Below are 23,484 nucleotides of genomic sequence, written 5' to 3' on the forward strand. Positions count from 1 at the left end.
CGGTATAAAAGAGAAAGACAAATATTTTTTCTTGGATGCTCCGCTATCATCTTCTGGCCTGTTCTCCGATGCTGTAACTACAGTCGTCGACAGGTTTCAGGAAGCGAAAAAACAGTCAGCGTCGTTCCAACAGTATCTCCCTCACCGCTCTAAATCTGGATCTAAGAGGGCTGGTCCAAGTGGCCAGCCTCAGCCGTCAACCAGCTCCTCCCATCGGCAAGAGCAAAAAGAGAGCATTGCCTCTAGAGCCCCTCCTGTGGGAGCCTGGCAACAGAGGAAGCGCTCTCAACCGATGTCCTTCAGGCGAAGAGGGCTTCGGGAAAGAGGTCCTAATTGTAGTGTAGGACCTTTGAGAGCAGGAGCCCTCGGGGAAAAGATGTTGTCCCGCCGTCCTGGACGCTTCGGGCCACATCGATTTCCAGCGAACGCACACCGTGGCGTTCGCCCCAAAATCTTGCAACAGGGCACCGACTATGGTCACAAAATCTTTCTAGACTTTTTCCTGCCGGTCTTCCACTTCAGGAGGTCGAGAATAGTGCTCGAAAAACACCCGGGGCCAGTCTCGATGGGCTGGTTCCCTTAGTAGATTTTGTAGAAGAATGGCAATGCCTTCCGAATATATCTATATGGGTCCTGAATATTATAAAATATGAGTAAAGATTGCAGGTCGGTCACCGTCCTCCCAAAGTTTGCTGGGGTGGTACCAACTGCAGGGGTTCCAGAACAGGCTCGGGTTATGGAACAAGAGGTAAAGACTCTACTGGATAAAGGGGCCATAGAAAGTGTTCCCCTACCTGACAGGGAGTCCGGGTTTTACAGCCGGTACTTTATAGTTCCAAAGAAGGATGGCGGACTGAGGCCAATTTTAGATCTAGGCTTTCGATTCGTTCTTTGAGGAGATCCAGGTTCAAAATGCTTACTATTCCCATTATCGTGAACCAAATCATTTCCAAGGACTGGTTTGTCACGATGGATCTAAAAGACGCTTATTTTCATGTCTCCATCCTTCCATGTCACAGGAGGTTCCTGAGGTTCGCTTTAGGGGGCAAAGCATACCAATATCGGGTTCTTCCGTTCGGTCTTGCATTCTCTCCCTGCACGTTCACTAAGTGTATGGATGCGGCTCTGGCTCCACTGAGGCTTCAGGGCATCCGTATACGGAATTACATCGACGACTGGCTCATATTGGCCCAGTCTCGAGAAATAGCAGTTCGGCATCGAAATGTCGTCCTTGGCCACATTCAGAACCGGGGGTTGAGACTCAACAATAAGAAAAATGTGTTGGACCCAGCTCAGAAGACTACTCTTCTGGGTGTGGTATGGAATTCTGTTATGATGCGGGCACTTATGTCTCCCGAGCGTATCGAATCCATCCTGGCCATGGTGTCCGGGATAAAGCTAGGCCAGGCCATCACTGTAAAGCAATTTCAAAGACTGCTGGGCCTCATGACAGCAGCATCCAACATAATTTCTTTGGGCCTGCTCCACATGAGGCCCCTTCAGTGGTGGCTCAAAGCCAAGGGTTTTTTTCCCCAAGGGGAATCCGTTCCGTAATATAAAGGTTATGCGCAGATGCCTTCGTTCCCTATTAATATGGAAGAAACCTTGGTTCTTGTCCCAAGGGCCAGTGTTAGGGGCGTCATGTCACCGAAAAACTGTTTCGACAAACGCTTCCCTCACTGGCTGGGACGCAGTCTCGGACGGCCACTTTGCCAGAGGTCTGTTGCAGGACCATCATCATTCTTGGCATATAAATTGCCTAGAGATGTTGGCTGTGTTCAGGGCTCTGAGGAGCTTCCTCCCAGACATCAAGGTTACCACGTCTTTTGATACGTTCGGACAGTACATCATTGGTAGCTTATCTGAACCGACAAGGGGGACTCAGATCGCGCCCTCTATCCAGATTGGCGCATCAGATCATTTTATGGTCCCAAGGGAAAATATTATCTATAGGAGCAATATATGTCCCGGGGGTTCTGAATCAGGGAGCAGACATCCTGTCGAGGCAGGGGCTGAGGCCCGGGGAATGGAGACTCAATCCAGAGGTGGTGGAGTTGATATGTCAGAGGTTTGGACCAATGGAAGTGAATCTGTTTGCGTCTCGAGGGACGTCCCACTGTCCACTTTGGTTCTCCCTCACTCATCCAGCCCCACTGGGGTTGGTTGCCATGGTACAGGCCTGACCGAGGCTTTGCCTGTACGCTTTCCCCCGATCGCTCTGCTCCCGGGAGTCCTGCAGAGGGTCCGTCAGGAGGCATCAGTCTTCTTCTGGTAGCCCTGTTTTGGCCAGCCCGAGTATGGTTTTCAGACTTAATTTCACTCCTGATAGCTCTGCCATCGCAGATTCCTCTGAGGAGGGATCTGTTGTCTCAGGCGGAGGGCACTATATTCCATCCTCGTCCGGAGCTGTGGAAATTGTGGGTCTGTCCTCTGAGGGGGCTCAGTACCTAGATGCTGGTCTATCATCTGGGGTGGTCGAAACCATACTTTATCTCTAGGGCTCTGTCTACTAGGAGATTTTATGGCCTCAAGTGGAATGTTTTTTCCACTTGGTGTAGAGAGCATGAGTTAACTGCCCAATGGTTTCAGTTCTGGAGTTTCTTCAAGATCGTTTCTCTGCAAATCTCTCCCCGTCCACACGTAGGGTGTACGTGACTGCCATTGTGCGTTCCATGCACCACTAAATGTTGGGCCTTTGGGGAGGTACCAACTGGTCATACTATTTCTCCATGGTATTTGGAGGATGAGACCGACAGTCAGGTCCAGGGTTCCTTCCTGGGACCTGGCGGTGGTTCTCAAAGGGCTATCCCTGGCTCCCTTCGAATACCTCCAGTCGGCTTCGCCTAGGACCTCACAATCAAGATAGCCTTTCTCTTAGTAATTTCTTTAAAGAGACTGGGAGATCTCCAAGCCCTGGCATTATCGCCAGCTTGCTTGGGGTTTGCCCCCGGCGGAGTAAAGGCCATCCTGCATCCGAGGCCCAGCTATGTGCCTTGAGTGTAATCTAACATGGCTAGGTCCATGGTCCTGCAAATATTTCATCCTCCAACTCATGTGTCGGCAGAAAAGGAGAGGTTCCTTGCTCTGCCAGTCAGAGTTCCGAGTATTTAACTTGAGAGGTCCTCTTCTTGGAGGAGGTCGGACCTACTGTAGTGTGTTTTGGGTCACCTATTAGGGGCTCCCGGCTATACAAACCATAAGTAGGCCTACAAGGTGCGCAATTTGCCTTCACCTTTGGCCGTAACGCTCATTCTTCTAGAGGCCCTCCTCTCGGAAGTGCCCCTCCAGGAGATCTGTGAGGCAGCCGGTTGGGCTACCCCGCACACTTTTATCAGGTTTATAGTCTGCACCTCCCAAGTACGCCTGGCGCACATGTGCTCTCGTCCTAGCTGAGTGCCTGAGATCAGTTTCCCTCTAGGGCAGGCGTTTGTCGGTGCGTGGCCTAGTGGGCATTCGTTCCCCAAAGAGTCGTTTTCAACGACACAGTGCGAGTTCCCTCGAAAGGGAACGTCTCGGGTTATGACTATAACCCTTGTTCCCTGAGAAGGGAACGAGACACTGCGTCGTCTTGCCATGCCCCTCTATGCCTAGGAGCAGCTTGCTTCATCGCGAGGCTAATGTGTGTGTGTGCCGGCGTCTCTTTTATGTGCCGTCACATGTTACGTCATGACGCAACACCAATCAGGATTGGATTAGTTTCATTCATACTTCAGAGGCGCACGCTAAGGGAGCGTCCCCAAAGAGTCGTTTTGAACGACGCAGTGTCTCGTTCCCCTCTCAGGGAACAAGGGTTATAGTCAAACAACATGATTTGTGGGCATTCGTTCCCCAAAGAGTCGTTTTCAACGACGCAGTGCGAGTTCCCTCGAAAGGGAACGTCTCGGGTTATGACTATAACCCTTGTTCCCTGAGAAGGGAACGAGACACTGCGTCGTCTTGCCACGCCCCTCTATGCCTAGGAGCAGCTTGCTTCATCGCGAGGCTAATGTGTGTGTGTCCCGGCGTCTCTTTTATGTGCCGTCACATGTTACGTTATGACGCAACACCAATCAGGATTGGATTAGTTTCATTCATACTTCAGAGGGGCGCACGCTAAGGGAGCGTCCCCAAAGAGTCGTTTTTCAACGACGCAGTGTCTCGTTCCCTTCTCAAGGAACAGGGGTTATAGTCAAACAACATGACTTTATATCTCACAATGGGACTTTATATCTTGCAATGTAATATTATATCCTGCAAATTGAGACTTAAAGGGATAGTTCACCCCAAAATGAAAACGATTCTGTCATCACTTACTCACCCTCATGAGTAAGTGGCTAAATAAGTAAGAAACTGTATGAGTTTCTTTATTCTGCTGATTCCAGAAACTAATCAGCAGAATTAGTTCAACTTCTTTTTAGTTCAACAGAAGAAATAATCTCGTACAGGTTTGTAATAACATAAGGGTTAGTAAATGATGACAGAATTTACATTTTTGGGTGAACTAACGCTTTAATTTCAATTAATTTTTAAATCCAATTGTGACTTTAAGTCTCACAGTTGTGATTTTATATCTCACAAGTGAGTTTATAGCTCACAATGCTGCTTTATTTTTTACTTTTTATCACAATTTGAGTTCATGCTAAAACCCCAAATAGGACATGAGAGTAAACAAGACTCAGGAAAGACAACCGAAAAATATTCTTTATAACTCTTCTTTAGTGACTGTTTAACATGAGTCAAATACAGGAACAGAGACATCTTTGTAAGATTCAGTAGTTACTGACTACAGGAAAAAAGGTTGGAAACATCGATAGCAGAAACACTTGTCTGGGAAAACATGTTACTCGGATCTTTTTCTTATTATTAACTTACATCTGTCTTTCTTGTATGTTCTGTTTGCAGGTAGCACTACAAGCAGCAGCAGTCAGGGGACAAGGCAAGGGACAAATTTGTTCAGTAAGACCTGACTAATTGCTTTCGCACTAACATTTGCCTCAGCAGCTGCAGAGAGCAGAAATTAACATATTAACAGTTATGAATATGAACATATTAGCCTATTAACAATATGAATAGATAGCAAGCAATGTAGTGAACAATATAAACCCTGGCTTTTTACGAATGAATGACGCATCTTTATGGCCACCCACATTGTGTCTGCGTTTGTGTGTGCATGTATTCTTTGTGAGCTGGATTACTTTAATCAAAGTTTTTCATGGTAGTCATGGAGCTGTAAGTAATTGAGTCAGAAATGAACTATTCTCAGATAATAATCAGGGTCTAAACAATTGTAGATAAAAAGAAAGTGACATCATTACTTTAAGTAATTTGTAGAAAAATTCACATTCAACTCCTAGAGACTGTTGAGCTGTCATCTCAGTGAGGAAGATATTAATCTTTGCTTGGAGGCACTTTTTTTAAGCCAAACTTTTAGATGACAAGGAAAAGCTAATTAAATTGTACAAAAACAACATATGGAAACTGTTGTAAAAACCTTAGAAATAACATTACAGTAAGTGCACTATTGTATAACACTATTGTTGTGAATTCATGCTTTAGCTGTTTAATGTATGTGTTGTTGGTTGTTGTTACGGAAAGCATATTCACAATAGCAATGTTTCCATCCAACTACTATTATGCGCATTGTGGGATATCACATAAAAAAAAACATCTGGACGGAAATGGCAAGATACACATAAATTAAAAAAAAATGTGCATAAAAAACGTATAAGCTCGTTTGTTTCGGATACATTTTTTATCCGATGAGAAAACATGCACATAGACTACGATGGAAGCACATTTGTGACCCTGGACCACAAAACCAGTCACATGGGTACATTTTTTGACATTGAGATTTATACATCATCTGAAAGCTGAATAAATAAGCCTTTCATTGATGCATGGTTTGTTAGGATAGGACAATATTTGGCCGAGATACAACTATTTGAAAAATCTGGAATCTGAGGGAGCAAAAAAATCGAAATATTGAGAAAATCGCCTTTAAAGTTGTCCATTTATGTTTGTGATTGTGCTGCATCCACTCACAAAAATAAATGTTTATATATTTACGGTAAGAAATTTACAAAATATCTTCATGGAACATGACCTTCACTTAACATCCTAATGATTTTTGGCATAAAAGAAAAATCGATTTTGACCCATAGAATGTATTGCAATTATGCAATACCTATTGCCACAAATATATCCGTGCGACTTGTGACGTGACTTTGCGCGATGGGATGGCATAACCAGCAGAGCGATCTGTTTGCACAGCATCTGAAATTATGTTTTGGTTGTTCTGATATGCCTGAGCAAAGTCTGTCGTCAAAGTGGTTAATTACCTTTCAGAACTGTATTACACGACTGCGTTCCCAAACAGCAGGCGTCTGCCTTGAAACGCAAGATAAAACATTTAGTGCACTTCGTCTGCATGCTCTGAGGCGCAAGTAATTTATTATATGCGAAAATTATTATATAGAGTGGCTTCTCCTACTTTTTCCACCAGACAGTGACAAATTAGAATGTTGGTATGAGTTAATTAACCAGCTAACAAAGTGGTTCTGTTTACCAATGTTCGTTCATTGTTCTGCTTCAGCTCATGCAGCTCAATTGAGTCAAATTTCCAGCATTATTGACTATGTGCAAAGCAAATCAAATAAGATGTGCACAATGGTTTAGTGAGGTCATGTACCAACTAAATTATGGTGAACAGCCCTTGGATTGAAACTTGGAAGCAACTACAGGGCTTAACCTCAGATAACTAGTATCCCACAGTCTACCTGATCCTCCACTGATCAAGTTAAAATAATGCTACATCCCATCATTAACTGCACCAGAAGTTCTGCTACTCCATCACTGGCCGAGAGACTTGCTGCTTATGTTACTTATTACAAGAAGACATCCCGTCTAATAGCTTTTGTTGGACAAAAGTTGCAGGTTTGGAGTTACTCTCTTCTCCTCAAGCACATCATTTGTTCTGCTACATAGATAAGCAATGACAAGTGCATTAGTAGGTCTGTAAAATGTTTCCAACCTCATAAATCTAGTAGGAGAATACGATTTCCAAAATAACCATCAGGAGTTGACATTGGTTTTTTTTTCCGTTTTACATAAAAAAAGATTAAAAAAACTATATATATATATAGGTTATAACCTCATACCAGGTTATGAGAAGGAAAGTGTGGTTTTGATATTAATCCTGATGTGCTTCTTCATATCAGCCTCCTCTGGTTGCGGTCCTCTAAAGTGGAACTTTAGGGGAGAAATTATTTATCTAAATGCTATAATTCAGTGTGTCCAGACCCACCTGTTTCTCTTTGCTAAATTACAGCGTGAGGTTTAATTCATTGGGCTCCTGTGTGTAGACGCTCAGAAGTCATGCGCAGCTTTATAACTGGTTTGAATAAGACTTTGTGGCACCATTTACTTCACATTTGATTAGTGGTAGTCTTCAGTGATATTTTCTTTAGAGCCAGAGAAAAAACACACTTATTTGGAAGCATGACTGTTTATTTGAAATGATGGCAACTGTAATAGCTCTGAGACCGAGACTGTCTCACTTGTGTTTTTTTTTTATTTTTACCGTTTTGGAGACAGAGACACAGAGCAGAAAGCAGAGACGTTCTGTCTCAGAGCATGATGACAAGTCGCTCTCTCGCTCCTTTGCGCTCACTGTCTGACTTTTGCCAGCCATAATGTTTTGCTTGTAGTTAGGTGTTTAGCGTTTGATGACAGGCTCGCTAGCCCACTAGCACCGTTTCTCGCTAGCTCACTCTGCGACCAGTGGGATTCCCTTGTTATTAGTCGCATAGCTGCTGTTTACCCTGGCTTGTGGGTTCTGGTAGCCTAGCAGAGACCCACCAAGGACCCAGCGAGGGCTGAGATCATGTGTTTACCCTGGCGCTGCCCACCTCAACCTAAAAACAGTGGCCGGGAACGGGCAGAAACTCAGGCCCAGTGGACCGTGACTAGCACTGCCAAGATAAACAGCTGCTTGGTTTGGAGAGCTGAGGGGGCTTCTCCTGCCCACAGCCAAAGAGTTTGCTTTTCGACACCCCCCCTCTCGTGTACACACTCGAGGGTTGATGAATTGGGCCAAGCTTCTCCTAAAAGACAGTTTTATGTCTTGTCGCTTAAGTGTACTGGAAGTAAAATTGATGAGTCTGATGTAGTCGGGTTTTGGGACCACGCAATGCCAAAATATCTACAACGTGATGAGAGCCAATGGACATTTCCTTCATCTGGCTGTGGCTGTTTGACAGTGAATGTATGACAAATAGTTACATTTATTTTGGTACAATATTAGTTGCTGCAATCCAGACACCAGAATTATATTTTTAAAATGCTGATGATGCTCCTTACTTCACTGTGCACCTGGATATATGGTTATAACCTGGGTCATTCGCAGGGGTTGAGGTTTTCTTAACCCTCTGGTGGTCCTCAAGTGGTGGTCAAAAAGGACCTTTTTTCCAATGTAATGAATGTACTATATTTTATTTTGATAATGTTTTTTTATTAAAAAAATGTTTTTCTAGGGGATTTGTTTGGGACTAAATTATATTTATGAAGTTATAATCCATTTATTACCTGTTAACCACTTTTTGAGCATGCAATTTAAAAATTCAACTGTTATGAATCTTGAATGCTTTGGAGCACAGAAAAACTCTTTTTAAAGAAGAGACTTGGTTGATTATAGCTGAAGTAAAACTAAAAGTTAACTTTAAAAAACATTATAGCAGTTTTTATGAGAAATATGTTTTCCAAAAAATGTTTTACTCTAAAACTGTGAGAAAACTAAACCACGGATAAACCGCGGATTGGGCAGATAACGTGACGAAAAAAAATATTTTAATTAAATTCGGGCGGGTGGCGTCCGGTTTATAGTCTCGCGGCTGTCATCAACGGAGCCTTGTATCGCACAATCAGCGGATGGTGGGCGGGTGCGGTTTTGAAAATTGGTCAAAAACGCTGATGCGGATGGATGGCGGACTGATGATGAGTTTTGTGATGCGGTTGCGGATGAAAAAATAGCCCATCCGCGCATCTCTAGCGTGCGTGCCTGCATGCGTGCGTAAATTCCTGATTAATTATGTCCGTTGTTTAACATGTCTGTCATAAAACAGCTGTCAAATATTAAATATTTAGTTTAGCTACTTACATCTTATCCCATACTGTCAACTGAAGCTTCGCTCTGGGATTCGTGTTCAGCCGCCTTACTACATTTATTTAATTTGTAATAAAAAAAACATTGACATTGATGAGCACTATTAGCTTAGAACTAATGGCATTTATTCAAATCTGCATTAAATGTTGAAAAAAAAAGTTAAGTAAAACTATAATAAATATGTAAAATAATGCCTATTGGGATTTATTGGATGGGAGGCGGATACAAAGTTATTTTATCAAGATCAAGTCTTGTTGAATATGCTATTCACTATCAAACCATCTATCATACAGGCATTCTTTTCTTTGTATGTAAGAAACTCAGAAATAAATGCACTATGTATTAGTCTCTAATGCGCGGCTTAGCTTTTATGTTTTTGTTGGAAATTAAGAGGGCTATTAAAACAAGGGTGGGCCATCCTTCCAGGCTAATTGTTTAAGGAGAAATATCACTAAATGGGACTCACCTGCTCTGCACATTTCTACAGATTCTACCAGTGCATTGTAACACTTATTTTGGTACTTCCTCTCATTAATTTAGTTTATAGTGTTTTAGCAGCATATTTGCGATAGCATGCATGCCTCTTAACTGTTTTTGAGGTTTAAGTGCTAAAAATGGTCAGTTGCTCTTGAATGGACTAAAAGTAGATGTCAGACTGAAGAAGTTTTAGTGAGCTGGAAAATACGTCAGTTTGTTTGCTTTAAATTTTACAGCAGACGTGAGACTCAACTCGCTCTCAACTCTTATTTCTTGCGTTAGAAAGAGACTTTGTTTGTACGTGCCATTAGACTTGTGAAAAAGACGCTTTTTAAGCAATCTGGCTGGGAGAATGTTGCAGACACACTGATTTGTTGCATCTTTGTCATTTGCGATAATTATGGATGACATCATGGTGATGTTTTCTATGGAGTATGCAGAAAAAGAAGCAGACTACTTGCTCACTTGGGAAATTTGGCGCTGTCTGGGAGTGAATCATCCTAGTTTTTTTTTGTTTTTTTTAAGGTCATTTTCTGTAGCCTTTTGTATACAAGCACAAGTCTAACTTGAGTTTATTGTATGTACAGATTATATAGCATTTGCTATCAATTTCCAGATTTTGCAGTAGCCAATATTTTTGGTGATCCAGAATATATATGTATATATATATATATATACATATATTTCAGTATTTCATTTTAAGGACATTTTTTGTTGGCTAGTTCTAAACACTATTGGTATTGCTTTGGGTTTCCACTTAATGCCCAATATAAAGTCTTTAAAGTCCTTGAGCAAGGCAAGTCGAGAACCACTATATATTCTGTATCAACTCCTGACTTTGCAGAATACTAGTAGAACCCCTCTAAATGTTGAACAGATCATGCACAATATACGTTTATGAATCAGCATTAGTTATACCTTAATGCACACCTTTTCTGCCATAAGGCAGTATCCTCCCCTTCCATGTCTCCAATGTAAGGCCTACAATCAGAGATCAGCAGTCAGGTAGAGCAGCTCTCAGACACACTGGATCTGGTTTCCCGGCCTTTATCAGATGAGGGGGACGGGGGTGAGCAGGGAGAGGCTTTGTGTCCTTAATGGCACAGTCATTTCATCACTTTACCGCTCTGAAAGAGTAGAGGCCAAAGTGGACCCTTTTTCTGGTGCCTGTTAATTACCGAAGGGAATTGGGCTTTTGAGAAGAATGAGTATGCAGACACTGAGAGCTAAAAGAATTCTCCACACTAACAGACAAACAAGACATACTCTCAAATTCACTGCAAAACCGCCCCCGCGACTATGTTTAATAGGTATGTCTGTTGTGATAAATTTACAATACCTACAGTATAACATGTTTCTGTCCGTGTTGGGAAACTGTCTTGAAAATGTAGCTTATTAAACTGCAAGCTAAGTATAATTTAAAACAGTTCAACCACAGTTAAATAAACTGCTCTTTTGAAAAAGTAGTTATCTATTCTACAAGCTAATTGCTAAAGACATTGAAGCTAAGAAGGTAATTCTAGCAATCAGGGTGAAAACAATGGGTGAGCCTATAGCTACAGTAAGCTAGTAAATTCTGCAGGGACTCGAAATAGTTAAAAATTGTTTTTATTGATTAATTTACATGTGCAAACCAATTGAAATAGAATGAATCAGACTTTGCAACAGTCTTTCCAGAGAAAGGACAGCATGTAGCGTGTACAACCTCACTTCAGGTCACTGTAAAGCTATCGCACAAGACATAAAAAATCACAGTTTTATTGTGACAGTTGTTGGACAAAGTAGGTTGTTACTGAAAAATCTTATTGGTTACTGGTATTGTTATGCTACTGCAAAAGTTAAAGGTGCATTATGGAACTGTGGCCTCTCTATCACCATCTGTGGTTGAAAATACATCTTTGGTTTTTCGTATGACAGGTCTGTCATTCTACTCCAAGACCGCCTGACATTAAAAAGAAAGTCCTACAAGATGAAACATTTCTTGACTACGCAAGAAGCATACGTCACATCATAATAGCCGGACCTTCTTTTCTTTACTTACAGACATGATATAAGCATTTAAGGACAAATTACAAATAATCTGTAATTTCCTGCTAAATCCAACTCAAAATATAAATCATTATTGTAGGTACGTAGTGAATCAGGGTACACACAAAAAAGCAGACATCCTCCACAGTACACCTTTAAATAGCAGAGACACTTTTAGTCTGGTAATCCCCAAGGTTGTGGTTTCAACTAAAGCTAAAAGTATGCCTTTTACGTGTGCGCTAGGTAGGGGTTGCATGACTACTGATTTCTGCTAGTCGATTTCTTATCAAAACAATAGGCCTACTTGAGTTACTCGAGTACTCGTGGTTCATGCTTCTGTAAATTAAAAGACATGAAATAGTTCTTATCAATAAATGTTTATTCATTCGTAGCCTAATGCAACAATTACTTAAGTTGACTCTCAAAATTAATTATGACATTACATATTTTAATTTTCATGTAACAGAGTAAAGCCAAATAAATAGCCGTTCTTGCCTTTCATTTCAGACGCAATGTCCGCTTTTATGGGCCGTTCACATATCGCGTCTTTTGTGCGCTCAAGTTCGTTATTTCAAATGTACAAAAATCAAACGATCAGCTTCGGCCTTTCCGTAACAACATGGAAAGCTCGGCCGAACAGCTGATCATTGCTGTACAGGGCTGCTTTTTATTTCTCATCTCTATAAATATATCTAGTAGTAAAGCTAATGCAAGGGCTAGAAAACAATTAATCCTTTGCTGATACTTCCTCGCCATCATGGAGAGCGCAGTTCATGGTTAGATAGCAATGATAGACGCCACGGGAGCGCACACGCTTGTGGAAAGATGGAGACTTTCCACACGTTTTAGACGCGATATGTGAACGGCCCCTTACAGAGTTGCCAAATTATGATATTTTTGTCATCCTTGATGAAATACTTCCACAAATCTGATGTGTGGTGTCTGTTAGTGACGACTGCCATTCTGAATTCATTTATGGTCGATGGCATGCAAGCTCAAGTAGTTGAAGTACTCGATCTCATCAGCATTAGAACGTGCATACTGTATGCATGCAGCCCTTTTTTCTTTCTTTTTTTTTACTGAGCATACGTCTTGAATTGTTTTGCACTAATTAGGTGGGTGAAAAAACACAGGCAGGCCATGTTTTACAGTTGAAAAGGAAATGTAAGGGATGGAACAACACACTACTTTAGACCACAACAACAATAGATGCCTGCATTAACGAGCGCTTGTGTGACTGGCTGATAGGTCCTTAACTCAATCTGCTTGCAATCACATGGTTCTCTATATGGCACAGCTGATTGGTTCCTGCTGTATCAGTAGCCAATGAGCTCTCATGCTCAACCTTCATATCTTCATATCGCTTTCAGAAACCTTCCACCTTCCCCTGTATAGATCTGCTATGGGTAATTCATGTCCATATGTTATTTGTGTGTTTTATGCTCCTACATAACAGCTTATTTTCATCAGTTCTTTTGTTTTTGGGTCGTTATATTTCTCCTAGATTTCTGCTCGTTCTAAATCAGATACAGATAAAGTAGCACAGTAAAAATTGCATGTAAATGAATGCATCAGCGAGAGAGCGAGTACATGTGAATTAATTCTAAGTTTAGCTTACGCTATGGGAAAGATTCATCTTCTCGAGATATTGAAGCCAAAAAAAAAAAAAAAATCCTTAATTTTGTATTCATTGTCAACGCAGTGCAGCAGCTAGCCATCTCGCGTGCTCATTGGCTGCCCTGCGGGCAACTGCTGCTGCCTACCAGTGAGCCCGGCGTGACGTCACGCCCAATGAACGGCGCCCGCGCCTTCATAGCGTCACAGCCCGCCGGAATGGGCGTGGCTTAGCGTATAAAAGTAGGGGCTGTAGGCTGACTTCCCTGATTTTTCGTCTCTTCAGCGAGCACTTCGCATCGCTGGATCTGAGAGAAGCCACCGCCGCCGTCGAACAGCGAACAGCCAGCTTAGGACAGCGCCGAGGAAGCCGGCCGTCTTCGCCACCTTCAGCCATTCATGCGAGCTACGCTATCCGGCGACGTATCCTTTACCTTGCTAACCTATTCTTAAAGAGCAGCGAGTGTCTTTTTAAAGATGCCTTGCGCTTCCTGCGACTCGTGTAGAGCCCCGCTCAGCGCCAGAGACCGCCACTTGATCTGCACTCTCTTGATCTGCACCCGTTCCCTGAGAGAGCCGGAACCTGTGGCCACAGCGACGCGCTCGCCGGAGAACCTCCCTTGAGCCTCGCTTTCACCTTCCCCGCCCCTCCTCACCGACGCACAGCTGCTGCTCACGAGCCTCACTGCCGTCACATCTGATGATGAGGCCGAGGGATTCGCCACGAGAGACTGCTGCTCCATCCTGGCATCAAACAGAGAGGAGTGGTCACTTCACTCCGCCTCCTCGTCGATCCAGGAATCCACCCGTACCCACGCTGGAGCTGATGCGGAACTGATGCGCCTGCTGACGCAGGCTGTTGACTGTCTCGGGCTCGAGTGGTCGCTGCCGAAAGAACCCGCGCCGCAAAGGCTCGAACAGGCAGGTGCATATTTGGTCTCAGATGCACCTGCGTTTGCTGAGGGCGGCGCATGTGCCTGGCCATTTGAACGACGGCCCAGACAAACTGTCCAGGGACAATGTTCCCCCAGGAGAATGGTCCCTGCACCCCCAAATGGTCCAGAAGCTGTGGCGCCTATTCGGCAGAGCGGAAGTCGACCTATTTGCGTCAAAAGACAACGCTCAATGCCCGACGTTCTTCTCACAGGACGAGGACGCGCTGGCCCAGGTTTGGCCCCAGCCTCACGCTATATGCTTTCCCTCCGGTCTCTATGTTACCACAGGTGATCAAGAGAATCAGGGAAACGCGCCACTCGGTGCTTCTCATAGCCCCGCGTTGGGAGAATCAGATTTGGTTCCCGGAACTAGCACGGCTGTCACTTACAGCTCCGTGGCCGATTCCGGTGAGGGCAGATCTCCTCTCTCAAGCTCGCGGCACGATCTGGCATCCCCGTCCAGAGCACTGGTCTCTGCACGTATGGTTGATTAACGGGTAATCGTTGCCCTGCCAGAAGGAGTGATTAACACGATCACGCAGTCTAGAGCTCCTTCCATGAGAAGGCTCTACGCATCTAAATGGTCGGTGTTCTCCGGATGGTGCACCGACAGAGGGCTGGACCCACGGACACGCGGGGTGGCGCATCTGCTCACCTTCCTACAAGAGCTGTTGGATAAGGGGAGGTCCCCATCCATGCTCAAAGTATACGTGGCGGCCGTGGCAGCGTTCACAGAATCGACGCACGGCCAGTCACTGGGAAGACATGAGTTGGTCATCCGCTTCCTTAGAGGAGCTAGAAGGATGAACCCACCGCGCCCCCCGTCGGTTCTTATGTGGGATCTTTCATTGGTCCTCGAGGCCCTGAAAGCCTTTCCATTTGAACCACTAGACTCCGTGGGGTTGAAATATCTATCACTGAAAACCGTCTTTCTGACTGCACTGTCGTCAGTAAAACGTGTGGGGGACCTGCATGCGCTGTCTGTCAGTGCGTCGTGTCTTGAGTTCGGGCCGAATGACTCTAAAGTCATCCTCAGACCTAGACATGGCTATGTTCCTAAAGTGATGGGCACTCCATTCAGAGCGCAAGTTATTTCGCTGTCAGCTCTGCCAGCATCTGACAGCGAAAGTGAGGTAAATTTCCTCTGCCCTGTCAGGGCGCTGAGATTTTACATTACGCGCTCCGCCTCCTTCAGGCGTTCAGAACAGCTTTTTGTTTCGTTTGGTGGGCGCACCAAGGGTCTCGCCTCCTCGAAACAGAGCCTGTCCAGATGGATAGTGGACGCTATAGCAGCTGCTTATGCGTCAAAAGGTCTGCAATGCCCTCTGGGCATCAGGGCTCATTCCACGAGAGGCGTGGCCTCGTCGTGGGCATGGTCCAGTGGGATTTCTATCCATGACATATGTGTAGCGGCGGGCTGGAGCTCTCCGTCTACCTCTGCAGGTTTTATAACCTAGAAGTTCCTGCCTTGCAGGCTAAACTTTTGTCAGTTTGAAGGAGAGGTGTATTCTGCCCAGATCTTCCTGCTCAGATCACTCTCACGTGACTCCGCTCTCCTGGTTGAGCTGCACTAGTAGGGTATATGCCATGTGCCTATACAGACCGGCGCGCTGCTCTGTATTCCCTATGTGTGCTTATGTACAAGTGATGGCCCGCGTGGCTGGCCACCTTATGTTTTCCACTTATGGGGTTCCCCTGAAAGTTCGGGGTCTCATGGTGGATGCTTGGCGCGCACCAGCGTTGACAGAGTGTTCCTGTAACGTAAGCTAAACTTACGCAATAAGAGAGAACCTCTCGTAAGAGAACGATACTCGGTTACTAAACGTAACCTCGGTTCTCTCTAGAGAGTGAACGAGTATTGCGTAACCGGCCGTGCTCGCGCCACGAGCGACTTCGCTTCAGTCGACAAAAAACCAGGGAAGTCAGCCTACAGCCCCTACTTTTATACGCTAAGCCAAGGCCATTCCGGCGGGCTGTGACGCTATGAAGGCGCGGGCGCCCTTCATTGGGCGTGACGTCACGCCGGGCTCACTGGTAGGCTGCAGCAGTTGCCCGCAGGGCAGCCAATGAGCACGCGAGATGGCCTGCTCTAGGTCTGCTAGCTGCTGCACTGCGTTGACAATGAGAACAAAATTAAGGATAATTTTTTTTTTTTGGCTTCAACATCTCGAGAAGATGAATATTTCCCGTAGCGTAAGCTGAACTTACGCAATACTCGTTCCCTCTCTAGAGAGAACCGAGGTTACGTTTAGTAACCGAGTATCGTTTTAGGTACTAAGAAATATATGATAGAAGTTTTCAGTTTCATTGTCACAGAACAGTGACAATGTTTCTGCGCTACTGAATGTTTCTGTGTGGTCTGCACGTGATGTGCAAGCTTTGTTTGTGCGTTATAATGCAGCGGTTAATTTATGTGTACATTAAACTGTTTAAAACATGCATTCATCTAATACATTTTGTGCATCCAGATGGTATAATCAAACATATCTTGTGGAGTGCTCTTGGAGTATGCATTTATTTGTCTTTTTAACTGTTGGAAATGGCGCGTAAAATGGACTTCAAAGATTTCATATCCTGTTGCACCCTCTATAGGCCATGACCATCGACTAGTCGACGTCAAGCTTACTGCATCATGGCAGAGCATTAAAGTCAACTAGTCTGTACAACCTCTAATTGGCAGGAGCAAGTCCCGTACATGCTCTGCAGTAGCAGATCTATTCCACCAAAACCAAATATATAAACATTGTCATATCCATTACCTTGCCAATCACGCCGAGAGTTGTCATGACAGAACTGTAGTTTAAGTGTACATTTTTATCAGTCATAAGTTCTAGAAAGGCAATGCACTTGGCTGTATGCATACGCCACTGCAGGGGTATTCAATTAAAGTTCCAAGAGGTCTGGTCTCTATATTTCCTTCCCAGCGGAAGTCCAGAAAATACTTTTTTGGAACAGTTATACATTTCCATCAAGGCAGCCCAAAATATACTTTGTAAAAGAAACAAAAATCCTAAACACTCAAAATAGTCATCAAAGATGCGAATCCTGGGCCCAGAGAGCCAAAACAGCTCGTTGTTTTGAAGCGCTGCTCACTTTAATCTGTAGAGACGGTAAAATGGCCATTTGAATAACTCTGCGCTACTGTAAGCATTCGTGTAAAAACTGAAGTACACTTTAGGCTTAAATTTGTGCAAGTAATAAATTCAGCATAGGTGATAAAGCAGGTCTGTTCCTTTTGAGTGCCACCTGCATTTCCCCACCCCCAAATGCCTGCTGTTGACCTCACACATACACAGACATCTGATGGACTCTCCAGGGCCCGGGACCCCCCTCCGCCTGTCAGTCCCTTCCCCCATGGGGTAGGGAGGGGGTTCTTCACTGAAACTCTTGTACTCCCTTCTACAGCGGCCATCTGCAAGCAATCTGTCTGTGTTACCCATCTCCCAAGTTCCTCTCTGATTGATAGCCCCAAAAGGAGTCCTATAGCCCAAACTGTGGACACCAAATGTCCCTGTTCCCAATGCAATCATGATCCAATTACACGCCACATCAGTCCGTTATGGTTAACTGTACTGTACATGGCGTGTACTAAATACTCTTTCTGCCGCATGTTGGGTTACTTTCTATACTGAGAAGCAGCAATTTGCACGAATCACCAATGATTTGTGGGCTAATGTCAAACGTCCCAGCCTCAAAGGCAAAATGGATAAGTGAGAGAATTTAAGACAAGGAGGTAGCAGTAGAGAAATAATTACACATCAGCCGCAGGGGAAGTGTCTGTTTCCCAAATGACTTTCCAAAGAGAACAAACATGGCCTCTTATCCTTCCAACAACATTACGATGCTCGCATAAGCACAACATCATTTGAAGGAAGCCAGTGTATCTTTGGAGCTGACATCGAACATATCATCTTGAATGCATTTGGTGCATCTGGAGATGTTCTGCTCACAGACAAAGCACACACATCCGACCATGTTGTTTGCCCCATATCTCTCTTCCAGTTTGTCGTGTGTGTGTGTGTGTGTGTGTGTGTGTGTGTGTGTGTGTGTGTGTGTGTGTGTGTGTGTGTGTGTGTGTGTGTGTGTGTGTGTGTGTGTGTGTGTGTGTGTGTGTGTGTGTGTGTGTGAGATCGCAGACAAGATCTAGGGTGCATGTATGTGCGCATATGTGAATGTGTGCATGCATGAGTGCAGATAATCTCAAGAATGCTGCCGTCTTGTCACGCTATGGGTGTGTTTTGACGCATCTGTAGGCCAGCAAGCTGAATGCAAACACCTAGCCGCTCACCTGTCTCACCAGACTGTCTGTTTTCCAGTAGGTCGTCTGGTCTGAAGACAGAAAGTTCCAGAAGATGAGGCGGTAGGACGAAGCACAGTGGGAAGGCATCTGTTCACTGCTGGAAGAGTACAACGAAGGATTCTGAGAAATTAAGAGGTTCCTCAAGAAAAAAAAATGGAGCCAAAATATTTGCACTTTCTCCTCCCATTGTTAGGCATTTTATAATGTCCTTTGTTTTGTAAACGTTTTATTAATATGACTTAAAGAGTGACAAATTGTAAGTGTTGAACAATTATCTGCTACCGTCCACATTTTCAGCACATCCACACTCACTGCTAATCCAGACAGTATTATATAGTTGTTTTTGAATTAGTCATTTTTTAATGTCAATTCAAAAATAGAAACAAAGCAAGCCTTCCATTTTGAAATAAGCTTGTCTTTAAATGTCGTCTGTTTTCTGTTGTTTTTGAAAATGTCCATTCAACCAATATGTTTGCTCCTTTGTTCACCTTGGCAACAAAACTAATGGAGCATTAGTGGAAAAGAAATGGAGTGAAATCTTTTCCGTCAACAAACATTAGCTACGGTCTCTCAGTCTTGCACCTCATGACACTAGTAATGTACACCCAACCATCGCCTGAGAATTAGCTGTAAGTTCTACATGGTTTGTTCAGATGTCAGAGGTCAAAAACACTATCACGCAAAATTAGTTTAGTAAATGTCACGAAACACTTAGCTTAGCTTTGCTTTCTTCAAATGGATTATTCAGTAAGTACAGTTTGTCTCACATACTGAACAACTGGTGTTGCTTTTTCACAATGTTTTATCAAATCTTGAACATTACATACAACATTAGATAGTACAGGGTTTTGACTGAGAAATGCACTCAACTGGCCTGGTTTAGGATTCATATTTATAATATCCTTTCATAAGAAATACTTGAGTGTAACATTTTTCCATATATCAGTTCTTGGCATACACTAATAGACAATACCCTAGTAATACCTTTCTACATGTTCCATAGTATTCTTTGAAGTACTTAGGAGTGACATGTAAACACCATGGAAAATTACAATGTAATCATTCAGTACCACTGTATTTTTTTTCTACCATGGTATTACCTTTTTTTTTTTTCGCGCATTTTCTTCTCTGGCTAGAAGAGGATTTTCTAAATCAGGAGGTTCATGTAGGTCTTACTATAAATGGAGTGTGTTCGAAAGCAGTTTTTTTTTCTCAGCCAATGTAATCAGTTGTGTAGTAGTTATGTTGCAGCAACGAATACGAGAAAAGGGTAATTGATTAAAAAAAAAATAGATGTATTTTCATTGACTCAAAATTACATTCTATGTCATAATTTACTGGGCTTTGGAAATTATAATTTCTTGTCCATTCCAAAAGCATTACTTCAACATCCTGCAAGAAAACAATAAAAATAGAGATATATAAATATATTTACCCCTTATTTCTTTTTTCGATAACTTTCTATTTTAGGAAAGATGTGTTTGTTTGTGTGTGTGTGTGTGTGTGTGTGTGTGTGTGTGTGTGTGTGTGTGTGTGTGTGTGTGTGTGTGTGTGTGTGTGTGTGTGTGTGTGTGTGTGTGTGTGTGTGTGTGTGTGTTACATGTACTTGCAAGCCATTACTTTGGCTTAAAAAGTAAAATGGTCAAGTTGTAAATATTTTTTTTATTTTTGGGCTTTTCTCCAATTCAATCTTAAAAAATTGTTTAGCAAACTCTGAAAGCAATGTCAAAATCAATTAGATTATATCTTAGAGTAAATAATTGTGAGTAGACTGTTTTGCTCTCATCATGTCTGTTTAGTTTTTTTTGGTCTTTTTTAAGTCTGTTCAACACAATGTAAAAATGACAGCCAGTGACAATACACATTTAAAAGAAAATAACTGTGTCCAATTGTTTTTTGTTTTTTGGGGTTTTTTTCATCTGATAATGTACATCTTTTGCTTCGTGAAGATCATATGGAGAATCATACATTACCCTGTGAAAAGACATACAATTTTAAAATGAAGTACATTTAAATTATAATAACTCACAACTCAGATAACACACTAGAGTCATGTTACTAATCAAGTACTTCACATGTGCTTTAGTATGTTACTCAACACCTCAAATTAAGAGTTGCACTTTATTTTACAGTACGTGTACTTACTTACATGTACTTACAGTGTACTTACCTAAAAAAGCACTGGTAATATAATTGGGTTAAGGTTAGGTTTAGGATAGGTTAAGGGTTAGTACCTAGTTATTACTCAGTTATTGTAAATTACTATACTATATAGTATGTATGGGGAACAGGACTGTACAATAAAGTGCTACAAAAATACATTTACTTTTTAAAGCACGACAGCAGAATATTAAAATAATGATTTCAAATGTACTTTAAACTAACACTTTTATTTTGACATTATTACAAAGTGTACTCTCTTGAAGAACACTTAAGTGGCTTTTTATGTCTTTAATATTATATTATATCTGCAAGTACAGTTTTGTTATATATTATTTCAATTACACCACAAGTACACATTTAATTAGTACACTTCAGGCTTTGTCCTAAACTTTAATTTGATGAAATTAACCTCTTGTTTACTTTTAAATTATTTTAATAAGCAACTTTTATATAAGAATTTAAATATTTTTTTGTTCTCATCATTTAAGGATGTATTAACCAGAATTTTCAATGTTAAGTGTGTTTTAAGCAGGCCTGAAGGTTTAATGGTCCACATTCAGTCATATTTCTGAAACTGGGTATGTCAATAGTAGTCCTGGGACAACTGAGTTTTTGAATAGAGAAGTAAACACACCCTTGTTCACAGCTGCCGCCCATTTTCTTATTTACGCCCACCTGAAACGCAGGTCTGTGCGTCCCCTGAAGTACTTCCAGACCTCAGCTGAGGCCTCATCACATTTTAAATGTTTCAAATCGTTTGAGCTGTAATCACGGCCAGTCAAACGAGGCAGCCAATCTGGAGAGAGGCATAGATTACTGTTAATATCACAGATAGACAGAAGGTGCCTCAAAAGAAAGGGAATGGGCCTAAACCAGCCATTCGAAGGTCCACTGCAGCAAAGAAAAGCCCACATGTTCAGAATTGTATGGAATGGCAATGAAAGGGAGACCTTCTATAAAAGAGGCGACTCCCTGTTCCCAGGTGCACAACTGATCAGATGTCTAGTGATACATATCGATCAAGGACAGATCCAAAGAGGATGTGAGATCATTGTTGAAGTGCAGTAGAGCATTGAGGTACCAAAGTTTGATCTTCCCTTGGAAGCAGAAGCAGGGAGATAAGTTCTTGAAGACGAGGATGGTGTCAGAGGTGGGGTCAAGGATTTTGGTGATAGCGGGGGTGGAGAAATGAAATAAGGGTTGTAAAGCAGCTGGGATGCATGTGTCTAACACGGACAGATGTGGCATTTGACTTTCAGTGTGAAGTTCAAAAGAATTTTCTAATGACGCAGCTGCTTAGGGATGTGACATGAAAGAGTGTGTGTGCGGGTGCTCTGCGGAGGAGGATAATAGATTTCCATTGTTCTTAAGAAACCTATTGACAAAAAAAATAAAATAATTGGAATTACTTAGAAATGTTATGTTGAGTGGTTTCATGCTGTTAATTAACATGCTGTTAATTATTTTCATAAAATAATTTATGCAATCATTTATTTAAAAAAAAATAGCTTTAAAACAAAGATCAGACAATTTGTATTTAAAAAAAGCATAACTTTAGACATTCTACTATAAGTAACTTTGCAACTACATACCAACTACCTCTCATTAGAGTATTAGTAGACTGTCTGCTTAATATCTGCTAACTCTTTATTTTGATGCTCCTCAGACATTCTACTATACGTATCTTTGCAAATACTGTACATGTCAACTTATTATATACTAACCCAAACCTAAAACCTATAATATTCTAATGAGAGTTAGTTGACATGTAGTTGTCTTTATAGTTAGTTGAATGTTTAAAGTGGATGACTGAAATAAAGATTTAGGGACAAGGAAAATTTAATAAAAAGATACTCGGTTACTAACGTAACCTTGGTTCTCTCTAGAGAGGGAACGAGTATTGCGGAAGTTTAGCTTACGCTACGGGAAAGATTCATCTTCTCGAGATATTGAAGCCAAAAAATTATCCTTAATTTTGTATTCATTGTCAACGCAGTGCAGCAGCTAGCAGACCTAGAGCAGGCCATCTCGCGGGCTCATTGGCTGCCCTGCGGGCAACTGCTGCAGCCTACCAGTGAGCCCAGTGAGTTCTCTCGTATTGCGTAAGTTTAGCTTACGCTACGGGAACACTTTGTCAACGCCATGCGCGCCAAGCATCCACCATGAGACCCCGAACTTTCAGGGGAACCCCATAAGTGGAAAAATAAGGTGGCCAGCCACGCGGGCCATCACTTGTACATAAGCACACATAGGGAATACAGAGCGGCGCGCCTCGCACTGTCTGCAGTGCGAGACACTCGCTGCTCTTTTAGAATAGGTTAGCAAGGTAAAGGATACGTCGCCGGATAGCGTAGCTCGCACGGATGGCTGAAGGTGGCGAAGACGGCCGGTTTCCTCGGCGCTGTCCTAAGCTGGCTGTTCGACGGCGGCGGTGGCTTCTCTCAGATCCAGCGATGCGAAGTGCTCGCTGAAGAGACGAAAAATCAGGGAAGTCAGCCTACAGCCCCTATGTTTATACGCTAAGCCTAGGGCTGCAACAACTAATAGATAAAATCGATTATAATCGATTATGAAAATCGTTGTCAACGAATGTCATTATCGATTAGTTGGTCTGCTTACGTCACGGGGAGCGTTTACTGGTACGCACACACACGCAAGGTCTCTCTCCCTCAGGCGCTCTGCCGAGCGCGCGCGCTACACGGTTTGGAGCAGTCTCTTCTGTCTCGCATGCGCGCTCTTGCTTGCGCGCTCTAGATTTCGGGAGTTTTAACTAATTCGCGGGCATCAGGGAGCCGCAATCAATATGCGGGAGACTCCCGGGACTTCCG

General features: G+C 42.9%; 1 protein-coding gene across 16 annotated transcripts in view; it reads left to right on the forward strand.

Annotated features, from left to right (window-relative positions):
- The window catches only part of smoc1 (SPARC related modular calcium binding 1), an 80,714-nt gene extending 60,345 nt beyond the window's left edge, over positions 1 to 20,369 (forward strand). For 7 of the 16 annotated variants that reach the window (XM_077238355.1, XM_077238348.1, XM_077238350.1 and 4 more), the window contains 2 exons: positions 4,882 to 4,915; positions 18,510 to 20,369. In XM_077238355.1, the coding sequence (XP_077094470.1) occupies positions 4,882 to 4,915; positions 18,510 to 18,549 (74 nt within the window). In that variant the 3' untranslated portion in view covers positions 18,550 to 20,369. Of the gene's footprint in view, positions 1 to 4,881; positions 4,936 to 18,509 lie in introns of all 16 variants that reach the window. The other 9 variants (XM_077238349.1, XM_077238345.1, XM_077238351.1 and 6 more) reach the window with 3 other exon arrangements.
- The last annotated feature ends 3,115 nt before the right edge of the window (positions 20,370 to 23,484 follow it).

The sequence above is a fragment of the Siphateles boraxobius genome, unplaced genomic scaffold (assembly GCF_051911475.1).
Source record: "Siphateles boraxobius isolate OS27281-9 unplaced genomic scaffold, OSU_SipBor_1 22, whole genome shotgun sequence".
Classification (NCBI taxonomy): Eukaryota; Metazoa; Chordata; class Actinopteri; order Cypriniformes; family Leuciscidae; genus Siphateles; species Siphateles boraxobius.